At 44.6% G+C, this 19,837-nt stretch overlaps 1 protein-coding gene across 2 annotated transcripts; it reads left to right on the top strand.

Annotated features, from left to right (window-relative positions):
• Positions 1-7,464: 7,464 nt before the first annotated feature.
• LOC144137927 (uncharacterized) lies at positions 7,465-19,633 on the top strand. 2 transcript variants are annotated; one of them, XM_077669950.1, is made up of 6 exons: positions 7,465-9,195; positions 10,907-10,976; positions 11,053-11,250; positions 11,749-11,816; positions 13,434-13,512; positions 19,207-19,633. In XM_077669950.1, the coding sequence occupies exons 1-5, from the start codon at positions 9,154-9,156 to the stop codon at positions 13,479-13,481; spliced, it is 426 nt and encodes a 141-aa protein (XP_077526076.1). In that variant the 5' UTR covers positions 7,465-9,153; the 3' UTR covers positions 13,482-13,512; positions 19,207-19,633. The 2 variants fall into 2 exon arrangements, with proteins under 2 accessions (XP_077526076.1, XP_077526075.1); XM_077669949.1 differs by having other exon boundaries at positions 10,871-10,976.
• The last annotated feature ends 204 nt before the right edge of the window (positions 19,634-19,837 follow it).

Below are 19,837 nucleotides of genomic sequence, written 5' to 3'. Positions count from 1 at the left end.
TCACCTGCGTTGCGTCGGCGCGTTAAATCCTTCAATCAATCAATGACTTGCGTTAACTCTGAAACCGCGCAATGCGGCCGCAAATCTTCGACAGGCGCGGACGAACATTTGCTCTTTTGCGGCCGCAAATCTTCGACAGGCGCGGACGAACATTTGCTCTTTTGCGGCCGCAAATCTTCGACAGGCGCGGACGAACATTTGCTCTTTCGCGAAACGTGTTTTACGTTCGAAGGCTCTGAGCGGCGACCGAGTGCCCCGTGAGACGAGTTACTACTGATCGACAGTGTTAATTTCGCGCCAGCCTGTCACTAACCTAAGAAACGCAGAGTTCAGAATACGCTGTTGCCTTGGACTGGTGTCACATTGCGTCTGTCCGAGCAGCGGTATGATTAGAAAATGCTGCAAGCCTTTTTTCGGGACGACACCAATGACGTCTGACGGAGTGAGGCACCTCAAAGCGCACCACAGCGACAAGAAAGCCGGGAAGCTGATTTGGGAACAACGGGCCGCGTCCTTCGCGAGCGCTAATTAATAAAGGAACAGCGGATATGGTAGCGGTTCTTTGAGAAAGGAGAAAGCACCCGCGAGAACATGCCAAGCGTCGAACAGCTGCCGTCGGACGCACATGTGGTCTTCATCACCGCACCCGCGACGACCTTGTCACGTCGCGCCCTGCTTCAAAGGATGCGCGCCGGCTCAAGAGAGAGAGAAGGGAAATGGCGCCTTGTCATTGGCTGATTCAGAGAGGTCTGGCTACGAACAGCCAATGGCGTGCCTAAGAAGAGCCGGCCTGATGAGGTGGCTTCTGGGGCTGCTTTGGTGCCGGCGTCGATGGGACGTCTCGCACATCTGGGCCACCGCTACGACGGAAGACGGGAACGAAGAAGCCGCTCCTTTCACTCGGAAGGCGCGCGACGGCGGATGCGCTGCGCAATTATGTATGTACATGGATGGCCAGTTTGCTCGAAATGTATCGGTCAAACGCACGGCTGGCCGCCGACAGGGACATCCGGCGCCCTCCTAGACAGCGGATGAAATTATTCGTGGCCTCGACCGGCGCCTGCGTGCGTGCATTTCCTCCGTCGTTTCCCTCTCCACCCTTCTTTAGTTGCTTGTACACACGTATCAGGTGCCCGTTAGTGGGGAAAGGAAATGCGCTCCAGAATGAGTACAAATATAGCCAAGTCCACCAGCCAAGACGAATTCGAAGAGAGCGTAAAAACTTGTTCGTATATCAGAAATTCACAAGAGAGCGAATGTGCTGTTAGAAGATATCTAGAGCACACAGACAAAGCAAGGACACGCAAGTACGAAGCTTCATCTAACGCAAATCTGAGGCGTAGACTCCTAGATTCTTTCTCTTCAATATCTGACCATACTCGATCCGGCCACTAGGAAGAAGGCCAATAGAAAGAAAGTATAAATTGAGAGTCCCCCCAGAATGTGTGTCCCGCTGCTGAGCCATTCATTTTCGTGTCCTCCAGAGAAGGTATTTACGCCACTGCCTAGACCAGAAGTTGCGTGCATCTCGTTCTTCCAGCTCTGCGTCCAATGCTCACCGTGCATGCGTTGGAAAGAAGCGGTCATCAGTCGCGGTGACGCACCCGCGCACACAGCGAGCACGAAACGGCAATTTTCTAAGAAAGCAGCACACGTGCAGGCAGCGTGCTTTTGGATTCGGCACGGTGAATGAACGCGCTTTCCGCTTCGTTTCTGAATAAAGAATAACAGAAGGAAACGTAGAAAAAGTAGAAAAAATAAAATGAAAACGAAAACGGCGAAGACGTGGAAGGACGACTTTGCACATTTCTCAACAATGCTGGCTGCATGATCAAGTCCCCACAGGGTCATTTCAGGGTGCAGCGGAGAATGATTTAATCGCCTACGGGAGATTCGAGGCCCGTGAAAGGGTAGGTTCGAACGAGAACGAGGTATAAGTTCTTGTGTAGAGGGATTTGCGAAAAAAAGTATCAATGCAAGGGACCTGCGGGGCACGCAGACGCAAACGCAAGATGAGGAAACACGCGCAAACACGTTGTGCCTCGCGCAATTTTTTTCTTTTTGGGGGAGGGAGGGGGGGGGGGAAGAGAGAGAACTAGATTCTGACAACTCGCTAACGTGTATTCCTGCTTTAAAGGACGTTTTGCGCACCCCAAAAATTTACAACCTTTTAAATTTCCCGATACACTGCGCGGGGACTCTGCTCCGTGACGACATCAAACGGAACCAGCGGTACCACATACAAGAACACAATCGTGTTTATTGAAAGGTCTTGTGGACAGAGATTCGAGAAAAAAAAAATTCAGGGCCCTTCCAATCTGTGAAGAACGGTGACCAGCGAAGCTGGACGCAGTGCAAAGAGTGCACGAAACAAAATACATATGTCATTTGCGATTGAGTATATATACTTCCACTAGAGCTTTAATCTAGCGGACAAATATGGGGTTGTCCGTTACCCTCCCTTATACAGAAGCCCACGTATTGGCAGCAGAATTCCACAATATTTACAACTTGACTGTGAACTATATACAGTAGACTCTCGATAAACGGAACTTCAAGGGACCGAAAAAAATTAGTTCCGTTTAACAGGAGTTCCGTTTACTGAGAGAGATGAGTGGAAGTGCAAATTTATACACTCTTAATACCATTCCATGGAACTCTAAGCACTAGAAGGTGAATGTAGCTCACAGGTTTTCAGAAAGCAAGAAAACTACAAGAGGTTTAGGCACAGCATTCACAAAGTTGATTTGGCAACAATGAGCCGCTGTGCACTACAAAATGCGTCAATTATTTTTGTTTGAGTCCTTGCAACTGCATCTTCACGGAGGCTAGAGGCCTCAACCTCGCGAGTGCTTACGAGCCACCGAATTTGAAAGACGGCAACGCGGTAATGAAGCGCGAATAGAACGATGGCATGAACGAGGTGGCAGGAGCTGAGACCTGTAACATCGGTCGTCTTGAATTGAGACCGAACGACTGGAACGGAAACTGCGATGTTGCATTCGTTGCGCTAACACGGCTGACCACGAACGAGACGACGCTTACGAGGCCAACGTGGCTATATTAAAAAAAAAACATGGAGGAAGGGAAAAAAAAAAAAGAAAAACGAAAGGGCCAGAACCGTAAAAATCTGATTCTCATGTCAATGGGTTTCACAAGAGCTCCATTTCTGGTTCCGTTTACACGGTGACGCGGAAATTTTAGTTCCGATTACCGAGAGTTTTTTTACGTTATCTGAATACAAAACCAACCAACTTACAGGCTCCTGTTCCGTTTAAGCGGCAATTCCGTTTAAGCGATTTCCGTTTATCGAGATTCTACTGTAATTGTCACAATAAATGAAATTCCGCGAAGTGTTAGAGTCGTACCAGCGACTAATAGCCATGTAATTTGTTTCGAGATAGTTTCGATTAAACAAGTGTTACAGCATTTTTTTGTAACCATACTCCCTCCGTAGGCGGCAATGTAGTCTGTCTACGGCATGCATGATGCATGTCAGGAGACGGAAATTGTGTAACGCTTGAAACTTCACTACGTACTAAATAACCATGACACAATTAAATGAAACTCGGCGTAATGTTAGAGTCCTCTTAGCGACTATTTGACATGCAATTTGTTTCGTGGTTGTTTCGATTAAACAACAGTTACAACCGCTTTCTGAAACCATACTCCTCCTGTAAACATGGCCATGTACATTGGCAGCGGGCGGGAATTCTGTAACGTTCACAATTTCACCGAGAACTAATTATGGCAAACCGGGCGAGACGCCATTGGTTGCGGATGAACACAAAATCAACTTGATGTTGAAAAAGCCGCTGCAGAGTTAAGCTGTCACCGACTATAGTGTCAATTCCAAGACAATCAACAAGCGGAATTACGTTAATGTGGAAGATTTGGCCACTTTCGTACGGTGAATGCCAAACTACGCTGGCAGGATAACATTTCGGCTCAGTGCTCTGCAAAGGATTACGAGTGCATGTGGGCATAATCAATGTACGGACGCCTCTGAGTTCGCTACAACAGGGTAATGGCATGGTGTGATGATACGCGAAACCCATGCATAGTGAGGTAAGGTAACACGTGAAAGGCTGTGCAAGACGAAACAACTAGACAGCAGCGTATTCTTTTTCCAGTGCCGCGCAAGAGCAAGCCATTACAACATGTAGATCATGCAAATATTATAATATGGATCGGGAATACTGGCCCCTTGTGAATTGGAAAAGTGGTTGTTCTGCTCGAGATGTCACCCAGCTGCCGCAATTCCTCGTCTTTGGCGACGTGTATGCATATTGAAGACGATAGTCGTTGTTGGGCCACTTAAACGCAGAAATTTTGGTCTGTCGGAAAAAGAATTTATTAAAACTAGTTACAGCTAGGACCCGCTGTAGTTAGCTACTACACGGGTCGACAGGGCACAGGATATACGCAATAGAGGAAACGAAGTAAACATCCCACAAAAAAGGGTCCACCGCACCGAAGGCTCTTTACAGTAATGTCCACGGCACAAGGTCCAGACACCAGAGTTCCCGCGTGGGAGTCAACATAAGAGCCACAACAGTTCACACACGTATCAGTTGTACTCTGTACTCATAGGCGTGCGCACAGGGGGGGCAGGGGGGGCGGCCGCCCCCTCTAATCATCTGAAGGGGGGCGCCAAATTTGCCCCATACCATGTCGATGTAACACCTGAAAATAAAAATTTCTCCTCAGAAATATTTTGCATGTGTTGCAATTCTATCGCACTGAAATAAAAATTTTATTACCATCCTTCTTTGCACTGCGTTCGGACCGCTAGACCTTCAGTGGGAAGAGGTCGGGAGTTGCGGTAAGAGGGGGGGGGGGGGGGGGGGGGGGGCGCAGCGGTAAGACTTTGCCCCCCCAAATCGAGAACTCTGCGCACGCCTATGTCTGTACTCATGTCTATGTCCGTACATAGAGGCATACTCAGCCAGGCTCAGGCTGCCTAAACTGCGCCTTGGCGACTCCCTCCCCTAGACAACTCGCAAGTGTTACACCTTATTGATAAGGCACGATACACCATTGCACGGTGTTATTGGCGACCTTGATGAAGCGAGTGGACCTGTCTGTGACCACGCGGCCATTTTTTTTTCACAGCGGATCTGTTCTGGCGCCGGCCCTGACGGCAGTCTCGGCTGGTATCGTGCCACGCTCTCTCGGGAGCAGGTTTATCCGCTGCACAAAAACCGTTTCCCAGTATAGAAACAAAAGTAATTGAAAAACTTAAAACAGGTCCTAGGGCCATCATATTTCGATGCACTAAGACGGCTTATACTGCCCCTGAAAATAATGTCTACCTAGCAATGCATTACCGCTTACAGGTGAAGCCGACTTTAGGTGGACCGGTGTAAGGTTGAGTATTTTGTAAGCTGGCTTTTCAACATCGTGTGCTGCCCAGTGAAGCGTGGCCATTTACGGAGGGGGCATGATTACAGAAAATGGCTCGAACTGTTGTGTTATCGTATCCCGAAACAAATTATATGACTGTTAGCTGCCAAGGTGATTCTACCATTTGCTGAGCTTCGTTTACTTGTCACAATTGGTTAGTTCACAGTTGGTTAATGTCACAAATACATGACCATCTGGGGAGGGCGTATGGTTACAGAAAACGGCCGTAACTGTTTCTTTTTTTTTTTTTACCGGAACTACCCGGAAACAAATTACATGACACTTAGCCACCAAGATGACTGTGAAATTACGCACAAGAAAGAAGCCTAAGCTAAATGGAATCTTCGTAAAGACAACCCGAAGCTCCGCTGCTTCAGTAGATTTCACACTGGGTGGAAGGGGGTTTAGTTCTTTTTTTTCTTAACGCTTCTGGAAACATAAACTCTACGTTGCATTCATTGGAAACTCTATACAGCCACCAGGAGGTAGTTTCTACGTTGAGGAATTACAGGAATGGAATTGGACTTCCCGGCCATTCCAGGAGTGAGAATGGGCAAAATTTTGGTGTTCGGCGGAATTGAAAGGAATGGAAATGGGGAAAAGCTTTAATTCCATCGAAATGGAATTCGAATGGAATGGGACTGCCCATTCCGCAACGCTGATCTGGAGTAGCAAGCCCTACCGTTAGTGGGGCTGACCTCTTCAGTTTTCATCGGGGGCGGGCTTCACTTTCCGAATAATCGATTAATGCTCTGGTCGCGATTAATTTTTTAATCGGTTAATCGGTTGAAGTCACGTCAGCAAAATGAAACTATAGTTCATCTCACAAGCTAGCTGCAGCACTGTGGAGGCCACATTGTTATCAATAGTGCGCCCACTGAGGGCGCCTAATCCGCCGTGAAGAGGGGCCTGAAAGGACACTCCCTTCTCCCCTCTCGGCAAGTGGCACCGCACGGCCCCGGCGCCTTTTGTCGCCTCTTTCGCGGTGAGTTAGGCGCCCTGAGGGGGACAACAATGTAGCCTCCACAGTGCTGCAGCTAGCTTCTGAGATAGTGCGCGAAGCAAGCGTGTGCGCGAAGCAAGCGTGTCAAAAATAATTTTTGGGTTCAAATAACCCGCCTAACGTCACAATAAAAACGATACTAGTATGCTCAGATTCTGCTGCTGAGCACCAGGTCGCGAGTTCGATCCCGACCACGGAGGCTGCTTTTCTGATGGAGGCGAAAAGCGAAAACGCCCCTGTGTCGAGATTTCGGCGCTCGTAATGATCCCCAGGTGGTCAAAATTAATCCGGAGCCCTCCACAACGACGCGCCTCATAGCCAGGTGTTGCTTCGGTGCTTTAAACCCCGAAATCAATCAATCAATCAATCAATCAATCAATCAATCAATCAATCAATCAATCAATCAATCAATCAATCAATCAATCAATCAATCAATCAATCAATCAATCAAATCAGTCAATCAATAATCATCAAAGATGATAGTGATTGAAACTGCAAGTTGATCTTCAAGACAAACAGGAAAATTGCTACTCCTAATACAAATGTACATGGTAGAAAAAACTGCGACCGGGAATTCACACCGCACTCTAAAAAAAAAGAGAGTCCAAAGGGAGTCGTCGCTGCAATGACTCTCTTAGACTCTACTAAGACTCTCTTTTACGCTCCACGACCCTCGTTAAAACAGGGAGGGGTCACGGGACTCTTGCACTTTACAATGGGAGTCACGGGTCAACAGCATTTTTAGCATATATTCATTGACTGATTGAATTTCCACAGTGATACTTAGGTTTGTTGCTACCGTATTGCAAGATTTAGTGGCGCAGATACAAAAACATGAAAAGTAAGGGCACACAGGTGTGTGTCCCGTGACTTTGTCCGCTTCTGTGCAAACGGTACAAAATTTGATTTTCTAGGACTGTAAAGCATAAAAAATCTAACGCTGTTTATGGAACACACAAGGTTGAAACGCCAAGCTTTCTACGATACAAACGCAAAGTCCACAATGCAAATTGCTGAGCTAAGCTAATGGGGTGATTATAATTTTTAGAGTGTAATTGGGTCATCTGAATATGCTGCTTCGGTTAGCTCAGTGTTGTCATTGATTTGGACTTTGGCGGATAGGAGTGTGGACTTTTCATTTGTATCGGAGAAAGCTTCGCCTTTTTCATCCTGCTCCTCTTCGTCTTCTTATTATTCTTTTTCAATATGTGCCCTCCAAATTTGTAAAGTTGGCTTTCCTACTTCGCGTTTTATCAACGACACCACAATTTGCCCTCCCATCGTTTAAAGTTGGCTTTCCTGCGCTGAGTTTATCATCATCATCACCACCGTAAGCCCTCCCATTTGATAAAGCTGGCTTTCCTGCAGTGCGTACAGCCGTAAAAGCGCCATGAGTGGGCATAGAGAGGTTCACTTTAACAATATTTTTGAATATGTCGTATCAGAAAGCAATCATCTAATCATCTACAATACATACCATACCTGTGGTAGCCAAATTATTTTGTTCTTACAATTGTCGGTAACTATGGGCGAATGGAAATGCTAAAGTGCGCAAAGACTAGCAAATATTTTAACATTGCATAGAAACCACATGTAACAATAACACAATATACTTAATATATACGAATTAAAGTCTTTACTGCAATGCTGTTCAATGTTGATGAAATAAGCAGAAAGTATGATTGACATTGCTTCTGTATATGATTTAAATGGGTTGTCTATTTTTTACGTTAAAAACATTGCCAACTGTGCACCGGATAACGCTCTGCGAATAAGAACACGAATAAAACTATGCTTCGAAATATATATTGCTACGCAACTAAATGGCCTTCTCAGGAACCCTACAAAATAGGCGGGAGAATATCAGGACGTGTGGCGTGTACGTAACTAGCTTTTGCGCCACAATTCTGCCGCTCTACAATTCAGCCTCTCTATGCACGATGTTGCGTGCCTGCTTTCTTGCAAAGCTTCGTTGTCGTGCAACAAAGCCTACTTTACTGCAGATGTTATTCTCATTCGCGTTTTACCAATTAAGCAGTATGTTCACTGCTTCATGTGCCACTAGTAATTTTGTACATTAAGTACATATCGATGTAAGGCATCGCACTTGCGCGCGTACAGAGCTCTGGGTTCAGATGTCGTGTAAACTTACACCAAGCTGCCCGACCAAAAAGCAGAATTCAAGTGTTAGTCATTCAAATCCTTACTTGTAGTTGCTTTTATTCAATAAAAACTACTTCATATTGCGACAATCTTTTTATTTAAATGATTCATGCATGTTGCTCACAATTATATATTTGAACCTGTGTGCGAGCGTCGCCTGTTTTAGTGCGTTTAAAAAAGCCGCCAAGTAGTCACGTGACTGATTTGCGTTCGTTTTATAAAAACTTCTGTACATTACGTAAAACGTACATATATAAAAAGTTCCTGCCAGAACCAGATTTCTTTTGTCTAGCGTTTGCTTTAAAACTCAATAACAAGAATACAAATGCAAATATTTTAGACAACGCGAATCAATAGAATCCACTGCGAGCCAAGTAGAGTAAGCCAGTGAGTGGCGCGAAGGCAGCGGGGCCGGCGGGGCGAGTTGACGCATTTTTGTCGAATTCGCGTATCAAAACCGCTGCGGGATGGAAACGGCGTGACACCGGTATGAAATTTGCTGTGCGGAATTCATTGCGCACCGCCTGAAATCGTCTACTAGAGTTCTTCAGTTCGGCAAGTCGACGGCGTGCAACGGTTGAATGCGAAGCCGGAACAAAGGCTGTGTCATCGTGTTTTTTCACGTGAGTACTGTCCCTGCTAATAATACCAAGTGAAATAGTTGTCTCGGTTAGCTTTCCGGACACATGCCGAAAAAGTTGCATATGCTGTGCTTGTTTGCTTGCTGCCTGGCGCCTCGTAAGCATTGTGAAATCTCTCCTTCGCCCCCTCCTCCCTATTTGAGACTGTTCTAAGCTATCGCGCTCGCGAGACCGGCTGCCGCCGCCGCGACCGCCCTTCCTCGCGGCTGCTCGCGGTCTGCGGGCCGCGATATGCGTCGTGAAACTGCCGTACTCCCTGTTCTGTGGCCGTACTCGCTCGCCAACGCGCCCCTACAGCGTACGCGTTGACCGTGTGCTGGCGGCGTTGTCGGGAAAAAAAAGTTGGCAAGAGGTGAGGACGCAGGAAATGTAGTTAAACAGATGAGAATTTGCAATGTGCAAGGGGGAGAAAATAGTATGCAAATGCAGGACACGGAGAGAGAGTTCGGGCCGCGCGCCAGCGAGCGAGTACGGCAGTTCCACAACGCCTGACGTTGCCAAGCTTCACGAGCTAATGACGAAGCCCGTCTTTGAGTTCACGTAGAGTTCACAGGGGCACAGAATTCATATACGTGGAAATTGGAGGTGAAAGGCGGACATGTGGCCTCGCAGGGAATTAAGTTTCGGGGTGTGTGTGTGGGGAGGAGGGGTATTTTACAGCGCCTACGAGGCGCCTGTTCTAACTTGTTCATGCCGTCCGTATTCTTCAGCCACTCCTTTTGCCCTCGTCCATTAGCCCACGTCAAGCTTGTCTCTAGCTCTACTGTTGTGTTCGCTGTCTAACGGCTGCTTTTTGCACCGTCGGTCGCAGAAAACCATTTGACTGTTGGGCGGAGCGGTACAATTCTGTAATACACGGCGCTAGTTTGCAATGGCAGGCTATTCAAAAGTGTGTCAAGTGTTCCCTTTTTATTCTGTAGTTTTCTTCTTTGACGTTTCGTGAAATAACAAACCGAACTACAAAAAAAAACAGTACATGGGGGGTGTAAATCGTTTTGAACCCTTTGGTGCAGCGTCATTTTTAACACTGGTCTGCCCGTATAGGCAAACTTGTTGGGACCGTTTAGCGTCCTTTTTATGGGGAAAAGCCATTATGAATGGCATATTGGCTTGTATTGTCACGTTCGCGCGATATTTGCAGGTAAAGAAAATAGGCCCCAATGCAAAATGAATCCTTTAATATAGGCATCAAAAGAAGCCTGGAGCATGCTAAATATTCTTTTGAAGGTAGGTTGTGCTTTTTATGATCACATAGACGGACACAAGAAAACTACGTACAATTTCACGAGTAGACGGCGCCATCTTCTCGTGAAAGCGGACGTTTTTCTTGTGCCCGTCTCTGTGATCGTAACAAGAGCAATTTTCCTTTAAAAGCTTACACCAATTAGCCCGACATAAAGCTGTGCAAAATATTACATGTCCTGATCACACACTCAGAGTGTACTTTCTGTATTTAGTGAGTCGCCTGTTTGCATCATTATTGTCTGCCAGACATGTTGTCACTTGGGCATTACTCCAGCGTGCAGACCAGTGTTGCACAAGTAGACATGCTTCAGCGCTCTTCCTCTCACCCTCATCTTTTGCGCAGTCTTTCAACTAGCCAGCAACCAAGTCTTCATCTTCCCTCTCGTTATATTTTGTATGTACTGTATTTCAGAGCCATAAACACATCAGCTTGTCTACATTAATTAAGGAGGAGGTGCTCAAGCAAGGAACAAGGTTCGGGTGGAGGCCGATCGCGGAACCAGAGGACTCTGAAGCTGGTGAGCTAACCAGGACTGGAGATGGGCTTGCGGATTCTGTGTACCAGAGGTTCCAGACGAGCGAGTTGGCTTGCAGACAACCGGGCTCGGTTCTACACCTGGCCGCGGTTGGTGGCCACGGCCCAGGATGGATCACCACACCTGCCACGCAGGGCGTGGTGCTGCCTGTGCTGCTTTCTCCGAGCAGTACATGCATTCGGGGGCCAATGCTCTGCTGCAACCTGGACCAACGATGACCCGCGGCACACATCGCTGAATGGGGCTTCTCGTGTTGGTGAGAGCATTTCCGTTTTTCTCTTCGCTTGAACTGGATTTCGGGGGCTGCACGTTGACCCTTGTGTCCTTGTTTGGTGCTAAGTTTCCCTTTCACCGTTCGCCATTGTAACTCATTCTGTTCCCTTTCTCCCGAGTTCCGTGTGAACGTGTCACACTCCTGCAAGGCCAAGAGAATATTCGCATCAACAATTAATTTTTCCCGAAAGGTTAGAGTGTCAAGCACCATACACTTGGCTGTTTGGCATGGAAAGACCCAGCATTTGAAACATGTCATAACAGCAGGTAAAATCTTGCAGGGCTGCAGATTTTCATCGACATGGCTGTGTGAGGTTATGCGGGTTTTAGTAGGTTTCAGGGGATATAAAATTTGCTTGTGCCTGCTTTGGACTGGCCCTTGAGACTTCGAATTGCTTGTGCGGTTGACATCTGTGTAAAATTGTCATTTGTTGCAACTGCTCCTGCCCTTACTTTTTGCCTTCACCTTTGGCTCTAACAGGTATGGCTGCTCTTAATCCTCAAGTCCTGTGGATGTCCATGCTCACGGGGTACTTTGCCTTTTTGGAGGTTTGTATTACACTTGTCTCTATCTTAGTTCTTTCAGTTCAGCTCGTAACCACCATTTGCTCTCCTAGAGATCGCATAAATATTGTTGATTTCAAATTAATTCCAAATAACGGTTAGCTACTGTTATTGCACGAAGGCATCTTTGGATGTTAAAATGCTGTGAAAATTGTTTAAATTGAACCTTGGTGTCACTTCTTTTTTATTCCCAGAGAGGTTGTGTCAGTTTTGTGCTTTTTGTTTACGCACCAAAGGCTTCACATAAAAAAACCAAAGCTTCATAATACTAATGGGTCATTCCACGCGAAACGTTCTGGCCCAAAAATTGGCCACCGCCAATTCCGTTGAGAAAAGCAGGTGAAGGAATCCTGAAATACTATGAATACGTCGAAACCTTCATACAACAGCTGTAGAAACCCTAACGAGGATTTGAATATTCAGACAGATTTGATCAGTGGACAAAGCTTCCTCAAGGCAATATTACACTAAAATAATGCTGAGCACGGCAAACACTAGTTCGGAAAAGTTTTTTTTCCACCCTCCGGTTTTGTGAGCATGTAACCAACATAAATGAAAACATGCAAACCAGTTATTCTCGATAGCACAAAGGCAAAGGAGACTGGGAGAGGGTAAAATAGGGGACAGAAGAAAAGGAGGGCTGGTCAGCCTTAAGAGCAGAAATTGACAAAGGGAGCAATAGAAGAATGGAAACTTGAAGGGAACAGTGCAACAACGCCTTCCCGGAGGGCTCAAATTGGTGCGAGGGGCCAAATATGGCCTACCATCGAAACAAAATCTAAGTAAAATTATCAGGCTAGATAGAAGTTGTTCCAGACGGAGTTCACTATGTGCGGTGCGGCTTCTGTCTTCCCTTGCGGCAACTTTTGCTATGTATATTGCACATCTGATATGTTTAATCATTTTTGTGGGCCACAACACAGGAAGAAGCAGTTTTCCTCCCTTCATTGACCAGGGCAGTAGTCTGATGTGAAGTGAAGTTTAGAAGCGAATACATGCCCAGAAAATGCTAGAAAAACACCTAAGAGGACGTGGTGGAGAAGCGCCACTCTAATGTAGCAGGGCTGGCAGAAGACTCTTGTCTGTCGACATTTTTTAGTGCTAGCCCATATTGCGTCTCTCATGCCAAAGCCTCAGTGAGAAATTTGAAAATATTCTGTGTTGCTTGCGTATTTCTGACTAATGTATTTCCGGCTTGGAAGGGAGCCGAGTGAGTACTGAAAAGCTAGTTCATTCAAACTAAACAAAGCTGTATTCAGTCTTTATGGACCCTTTACTGCATGTGTTATCGCTTGCTTGCTGCAGAAACAGTGCTGACGTTGTCATCTGTGTGTTTACAGCAATTCCGCGTTTTTCACAAACTTGTAATCCAGTTCCACTTCTAATACTGCTAAATGAAAGTAGTGCGGAAGTAGAGACCCTGATAATAAAGCAATTGTTAATACACCGTGAAAATATGAGGAACGTAGCAATTACCACATTGCATTTGTTAAGCTGGAGCCCTGTGGATATTTTTCCTTATGGCCTCTTCTATACTCTTTTGTTGGTCCCCCACATCTTATTAATTTCCATGTCAGTGATATGTATTTTTTTTATCATTAGATGCAAGAGGGGTGGATACGCTGTCCTGCGGCCTGTTTTGCTGAATGAAAGTGGTGTCGAAGCCTTCAGAGAAGCACTGGTAAGTACAGCAGTAATTACTTTTAATGAAATCACTTCGCAGGAGCTTTGGAAAAACTGAGTGTTGCTTCTTTGTGTGGTTTTAGAATTTTTAGAAAAACGGTTGTGTCAGCAAAATTGCTTAAATTTCTTGGAATCGTTCCCAGTCTTCAAAAATCATCTATCGATTTCTCTATAATCTCGCTCCGAATAATCTTCCAATAAAAAAAACCCGAAGAAGCAGACAAAAAAGGCATATTGTGAGCTACTAGCTACCAACCTTCAAAACAACTACCTGGTCTGATAACCACGCCACCACTGTGACACCGTGACACACCTCCTAAATTTCCCATACGGACCCTGGCATCAATGAATATCTTGATGTGTGGGTGGGTTTTGTATTTTTAAGCTATTTTGGCAGTGATAACGCTCGTTTCTCACGAAATGGTCTTCCAGATCGGCCTATTCATGCTAATACTACAAGCAATTAGGTTAAAGCTCCCATATTCAACTCATAAAAAGTTCTCACACAGTTGCAATTTCAACAACTTCAGCCAACGTAGTCATGAATAAAATGAGCCACTAGAAAAACAGTTGTCTTTAGTAACAGTTTTCTAAGAAAAATAGCTTGGTTGAATTTGTCTCATGACAGCTGATTAAAGCTAGAGTTTAAAGGTAATTCTTTTTCTGTGAACGAAGCGATGCTTCCTACTACTAAAACCTGTCCCGAACATCAAAACGCTCGAGACGGCCCGAAAATCCAGAAGCTGCCGTATGCATTGCGATGCTCGCTAAGTACACTATTTCTGGCGTTGACGCTGATATCTGCTAAGAATAGACTTCAGAATATGGCACGCAGACAGGGCGGTAACTTTCTTTTTATCGCAGAAAGTCTACCATTTTTTGGGGTCTAACAAAACATTTTTGTGTAAACATATTGATTAGGCACATTCTGCATCAGCTCAAAATGCAGATTATTCGATGCCCTTTCCAACAAGAGCAGATTCGCAAATTAACAAAATCAGTTTTTGGCCAAACGTTGCAAATATGGATAAGTTTTGTATATCAGTTCGCAAATAGTTTAAAAAGTTTGGAGTATAATTTTTGCCAAACATAAAAAACACATCTTGGAAAAAAGTTTAGTTGCCCAGTACAATTTGTCAGATATGAAAAACATGTTACCATGTGTGGTGCCCTCGTTCTGCAGTGAAGCCCTACCTCTGTTTCAGAATATGCAATTTCGGATAGTTTACTGAAAAAAATCGGGTGGTTTGGCATTATTAGAGGCACTAGTTGTCCCCACATGATGTAGAAACATCTTGTCAATGGTTGACATCGCATTAATGGTAAGGTAAAAATTCGGGATAGGACAAAAACTGCTTGTGGCTGAAAACAAAACTCTTTCACTGTCAGTTTACTATCATGCACCTGTTGAAGCTTTCACTTGCTGGTTGTTATAATCTTCTGGCTCACTTTTCTAACCCTGCTTTCAGGAATGAGGTGCGATGCACTGGAGCAGTGCCCAGCTAGCTATCCCCGAGTAACTGTTGCGTGACAAATGAAAAAGGCGTTCAGCTCTATGAGCCTCCTGCATTGCACCTCCACCTAACATTTTAGAAAACAAACAATACCAAACTTGTGGCAGACTGTCAGAATATGTAGTTCTACTGAGGAGCAACTCTAGACCTCCGAAAATATCCTCGTACAGAATCAAAACTGAAGCCAATTTTAAGCTCTCTCCTTGCCTTAACTGATGTCCGATGACTTGAGGTTATCAATTGACTATCAACTGGAACTCTTATTGCACAAGTAAGGCATGGGTGAAGGGAAATCACAAACGGCATGCTTTTTTTGAGGAAAAGTAGAGGGCAACGAAGGCGTTAAGGTAAATCGGGTTGAAGTTCTCTGTCTAGTAGTGCCAAATATAAATTGCGCAATGCAGAAATGAAACAAATGACAGGAAAAGGGCTGAAAATGCTAAGTGCACTTGTCAGACATGCGGAGACATCCACGAATACTTTGACTGAAAAAAAGCTACCCGTCCTCTAAACCAAAGCTCACTAGTGCATACCTGGTGTCATTTTCTGGTAGTTCTCACCTTGATTGCAAAGCTGACGACATCATTTGATACTTGACTTCTGTGAGCCATTTGATCAAAAAATCTAATGGTAATGCAGCGTAACCACAAGTGACATCCTTTTTTGTATAGCGCAGCAGCCATGGCACCTATCGAAACAACACATGCTGCTCAACCCTCAAAAACACCGTCAGAAATTTCAGTGTAGCCAGAGCAGGAAAATTAGAACTGATTCTAAAACTGCAGTGCCTAGACTAACCAGTGGGATGCGTTAGTTGCAAGAGAAATGACAACATGGATATCAGGAATATACAGCATCGGTGATCGGTGCTTTATATTGCCGATTTTGTGATGTTGTAGTTGTTTCTCATGTACCACGGTGGTTAGTCTAGACACTACACGTTTAGGCAACCTTGAGATTTTCGGCAGTTTTTTGCAAGGTGAGGTGTGTATGTTTTCTCAGAAGGGAGCGTTGCTGCTGCGCTTGATAAAAAAGCATGCGACTCGTGGTCATGCTGCATTACCATGGAATTTTCTTGACCAAAAGTCTTCCAGCAAGCCAAATACCAAATCATTTTGCCAGTTTTGCAATCCGATGGCAGTGACAGATGATAATTACCTGGAAATGACACCAGCTTTCCACTACTGAGCTTTGGTTCAAAGAAAGGGTCGTTTTATTTTGTGAAAGCTTATTTCTGAAGGTTCCCCGCATGTGTATCAAGTGGACGTGGCATTTTGAGCCACTTTCCAGCAGTTTTCATTCTGATTGATTAATTGTAGGGTTTAACGCGCCGACGCAACGCAGGTGATGAGGCGCGGTAGTGGAGGGCTCCGGATTAATTTTGACCACCTTGGGGATCTTTAACGTGCGCCGAAATCTCGTACACACGGGCGTTTTTGCTTTTCGCCTCCATCAGAAAAGCGGCCGCCGCGGCCGCGAATCGAGCAGTTTTCATTCTGTTTGTGTGTTGCAAACCTAATATTTCGTGCTACTACGCAGTTACCCAACTTCAAGCCGATTTGCCATAGCACCCCCGTCGCCCTCTACTATTCCTCGAAAAAAGAATGCCTTTTGTGATATCGCTTCACTCATGCCCTACTTTTGCGATAACTCCAGCTGAAACTCAAAAAATAACACCAAGTCATCGGATATCAGCTCAGACAAGTAGAGATTTCCAATCAGCCTTGAACACTGCCAGCTGTTCACTGGCCAATTTTGTTAGTACGAGGCTATTTTTGGAGGTCTAGTGTTGCTTCTTACTGCGACTGTCTATTCTGGCAGTCTCCAAAAGGTTTGATATGGTGCCTTTTTGAAAATGTTAGGCAGCACTCTTTTCGCCGTGCGAAAGCTTGCTGGGCACAATTCTAGTGCATCGCAAGTTATTCCTGCAAGCAGGGCTACCATAGCGAGTCAGAAGATGACAATAAACCGCAAGTGGAAGTTCTGGTAGATAAGTGATGATCAGAATGTCAACAAAAATGCACCACTGAGGTTGGTTTTAAATTCCAAGTGGATTTTTTGGCATCTCTTGCTTGCCGTGAATCTGGTGCTTGCTGTAGTCCTTAATAAGATGTTTTTACATCACGTGGGGACTAAGTTGGGCCCCTAATAATATCAAACCATTTCAGAGAACCATCCAAAATTGTGTATTTTGGAATGAATGTTCGGCTTCACCACGAGACGCAGGCACCATGCGTGCAAGCACCACGTGGGCACCACGGGGACAAATTAATTTTCACTAGTGAATTTTTTCTTGGACAGGATTTTTTAATGTAAACCTTCAAAATGCGCATTCTAAATTTTTTCCACTATTGGTGGTTTGTTATACACAACTTCTTTTTTTTTCATTTTTCTTTACAGTGACAAAATTTTGATTTGGGTTTTTTTTTTGCGATCATTATTTATGCAAACATTACACAACTGGTGCTAGCACGGACGTTGAATCATCCGCATTTTTGCCACTGCACTATGTGCCTAACCAACACATTTAGCAAAAAGAAATGTTTTCTTAGAGCCCTAAAAACTGGTCAATTTTCTGCGGTAACAAAAGAGTTGAAATCAACGCTGGTGTCAGCTTTACTGCATGACTCTGAATTTGTGCAGAGAAGCCCCTCTAGTGCATGAGAAGTTCGAGAACAAAAAATTGGACATCCAAAGTCAATAAATTGGGATAGGGAAACTAATTATTGTGGCATGTGCCATCAAGGCTGTAGTGTCAGCTTTACTGCATCGCTCACAACTCGTGCAGAAAAGCCCATCCAGGGAATTAGAAACTTTGGAACAAGTTTTGTGCCAAATTTAATTATATGAGAAGTTAAAAAATCAGGGTACAGAAACTAAACGCGTTGACAATAATTCAAATAGACAAGTGGTTTAAAATTTTTTCTTGTGGCCACTAAAAACATGAAGAAACCGAGGCACGTAACAAGGCAGTGGTGCCCTTTGTACTGACAACTTAGGTTTCTTCTCCATCAGTAATAAGTGTGATCTAGATAACTACAACTGTAAGCATTATTTAGTGCTTCATGCTTTCACTTAAGCTAAAAACTGTTGAAGGAAAAAACGAAACGGGGTGCAGATATTGCATGCAGAGTAGAAAATATAGTCAGCGTATTGAATAACTTTAAAAAAGCGTCAAAGTTAATCAGTGAAGCGTAGATAGAAGGTTCAGGCAAATTGCTATCAAGCCTAAAAGCAAAAGAAAAGCGCAACAAGCAGCACACCCAGCGGTTTTTGCCCAGGGAATGGGGGGAATCTATGATGTGTCGTTCCCATCTGGAAAGTCGATGTATCCAATTTGTCCCTTGGCGTTTTGCATGTACCCACTCATTGCGAATCATGCAAGTACAAGCCTTTCTTGGGCCAAGTTTGACTTCTGCAAAGAAGCTAAAGCACTGATTTGGGAGCTTTTAGATGTTTATTACATAAAAAACAGGAGCACAGTGAACCTGTATTGCAATGAGCTTGAATATTTAGAAACTTCACTATGATTCCTTTGTTACCATTGTGCGGCCCACTATTAAAGGGTGTCATTTTAGACGATGCACTCAATAAACGTAGTTGCAAGCAAGTGCTTGTCCTATCATCTTCTTTGTCATGTGCTATGGACTCGACTTTTTAAGAACTATGTACCAACTTGCCTCATGCTTTTTACTGAACAGTTTAAGTTAGACTTTGTACCCCTCCAGTGTTTTGCAGTGTGGAGCATGCCCTTTGTGCAGCAGGTGTCTCAGTTCACTTACTGCTTTGTTACTCGTGCTGCCTTTAAGCTTTACATAGATATTTTCATACCATCAAAAGGGGGGAGTAGCAGCCTTTTGCACTCATAAATTCTTAGTCTCCCTCCCTGGAGCTTTCAGATCCTCTTTATGGATGCAATAATTTTTGAAGCCTTTGCATTTCTGGGGTGTCCATATGGGACTTCATACATTATACATATGTTCCCTCATACAAAACATTTCATAACAAAAGCCAAATGGTGAAGCAACGAAATGTAATGGCAAGAGGTGTGCTCCTCGCCCTCTCTTTTGTCAGGCACTGGGCAGTTAGCCTGTTGTTGATGATTTTACTGTGCTGGCTACAATTTCATTTTGCTTTTGTCTTATCGTTCAATTTCTTTTCATTGATATTTCTGGCAGGTCCGAGACAAGGCCTGGTTCGAGACGCCAGGACCCGAGGACACCTTGCAACGCTTGTGCACGGCTTGTGAAGATTTCTGGATTGACTTCATGGACTTCTGTAAGACGTCTGCCTTAGAAAAACAGCAACAAGGAAAGAAGCCTTTAAAAATTATTGCAATTTATTTCCACACCAGTTTAACCTTGCACCAGCAGGTATGCAAAGCTGGTTAACACAAAACTTGTTTTTGTGATTTAATATCATGCCTGTTAGTCTAGCAAACCTGCGTTGTGACAAGCCATAGCAAGCAGTAAAACATGCTTAGTGTATCTGTATTTTTAGGCTATTTGCTGGTTATTTTGTGATTTAAAACAGCTGTGATACCCTAAGCTGGCTTTTCATTCAAATGTGTATCACTTTCGTCTTTAATAAAATAATTTTCAAATACTTTTGGTTTGCTTTGCTATACTTGTATGAAACTGCTCATGAAGCTGCATGCATGTGGGCTAAAATTGCACTTGCACGTATACTGCAATGATTCCACCAGCAGTATTACTGACCATCTCTGGGAAGGTCACCCATACACTTCCACGACTCTGTCGCCATAAGCATCACGGGACTCTTTAAAAGGGGGCGTCCTCACAACTCTTG

The sequence above is a fragment of the Haemaphysalis longicornis genome, unplaced genomic scaffold, assembly GCF_048455015.1.
Source record: "Haemaphysalis longicornis isolate Haplotype H1 unplaced genomic scaffold, Haemaphysalis longicornis Haplotype H1 scaffold_5, whole genome shotgun sequence".
NCBI classification, from domain to species: Eukaryota; Metazoa; Arthropoda; class Arachnida; order Ixodida; family Ixodidae; genus Haemaphysalis; species Haemaphysalis longicornis.
This window is presented reverse-complemented; position numbering and strand designations above follow the sequence as displayed.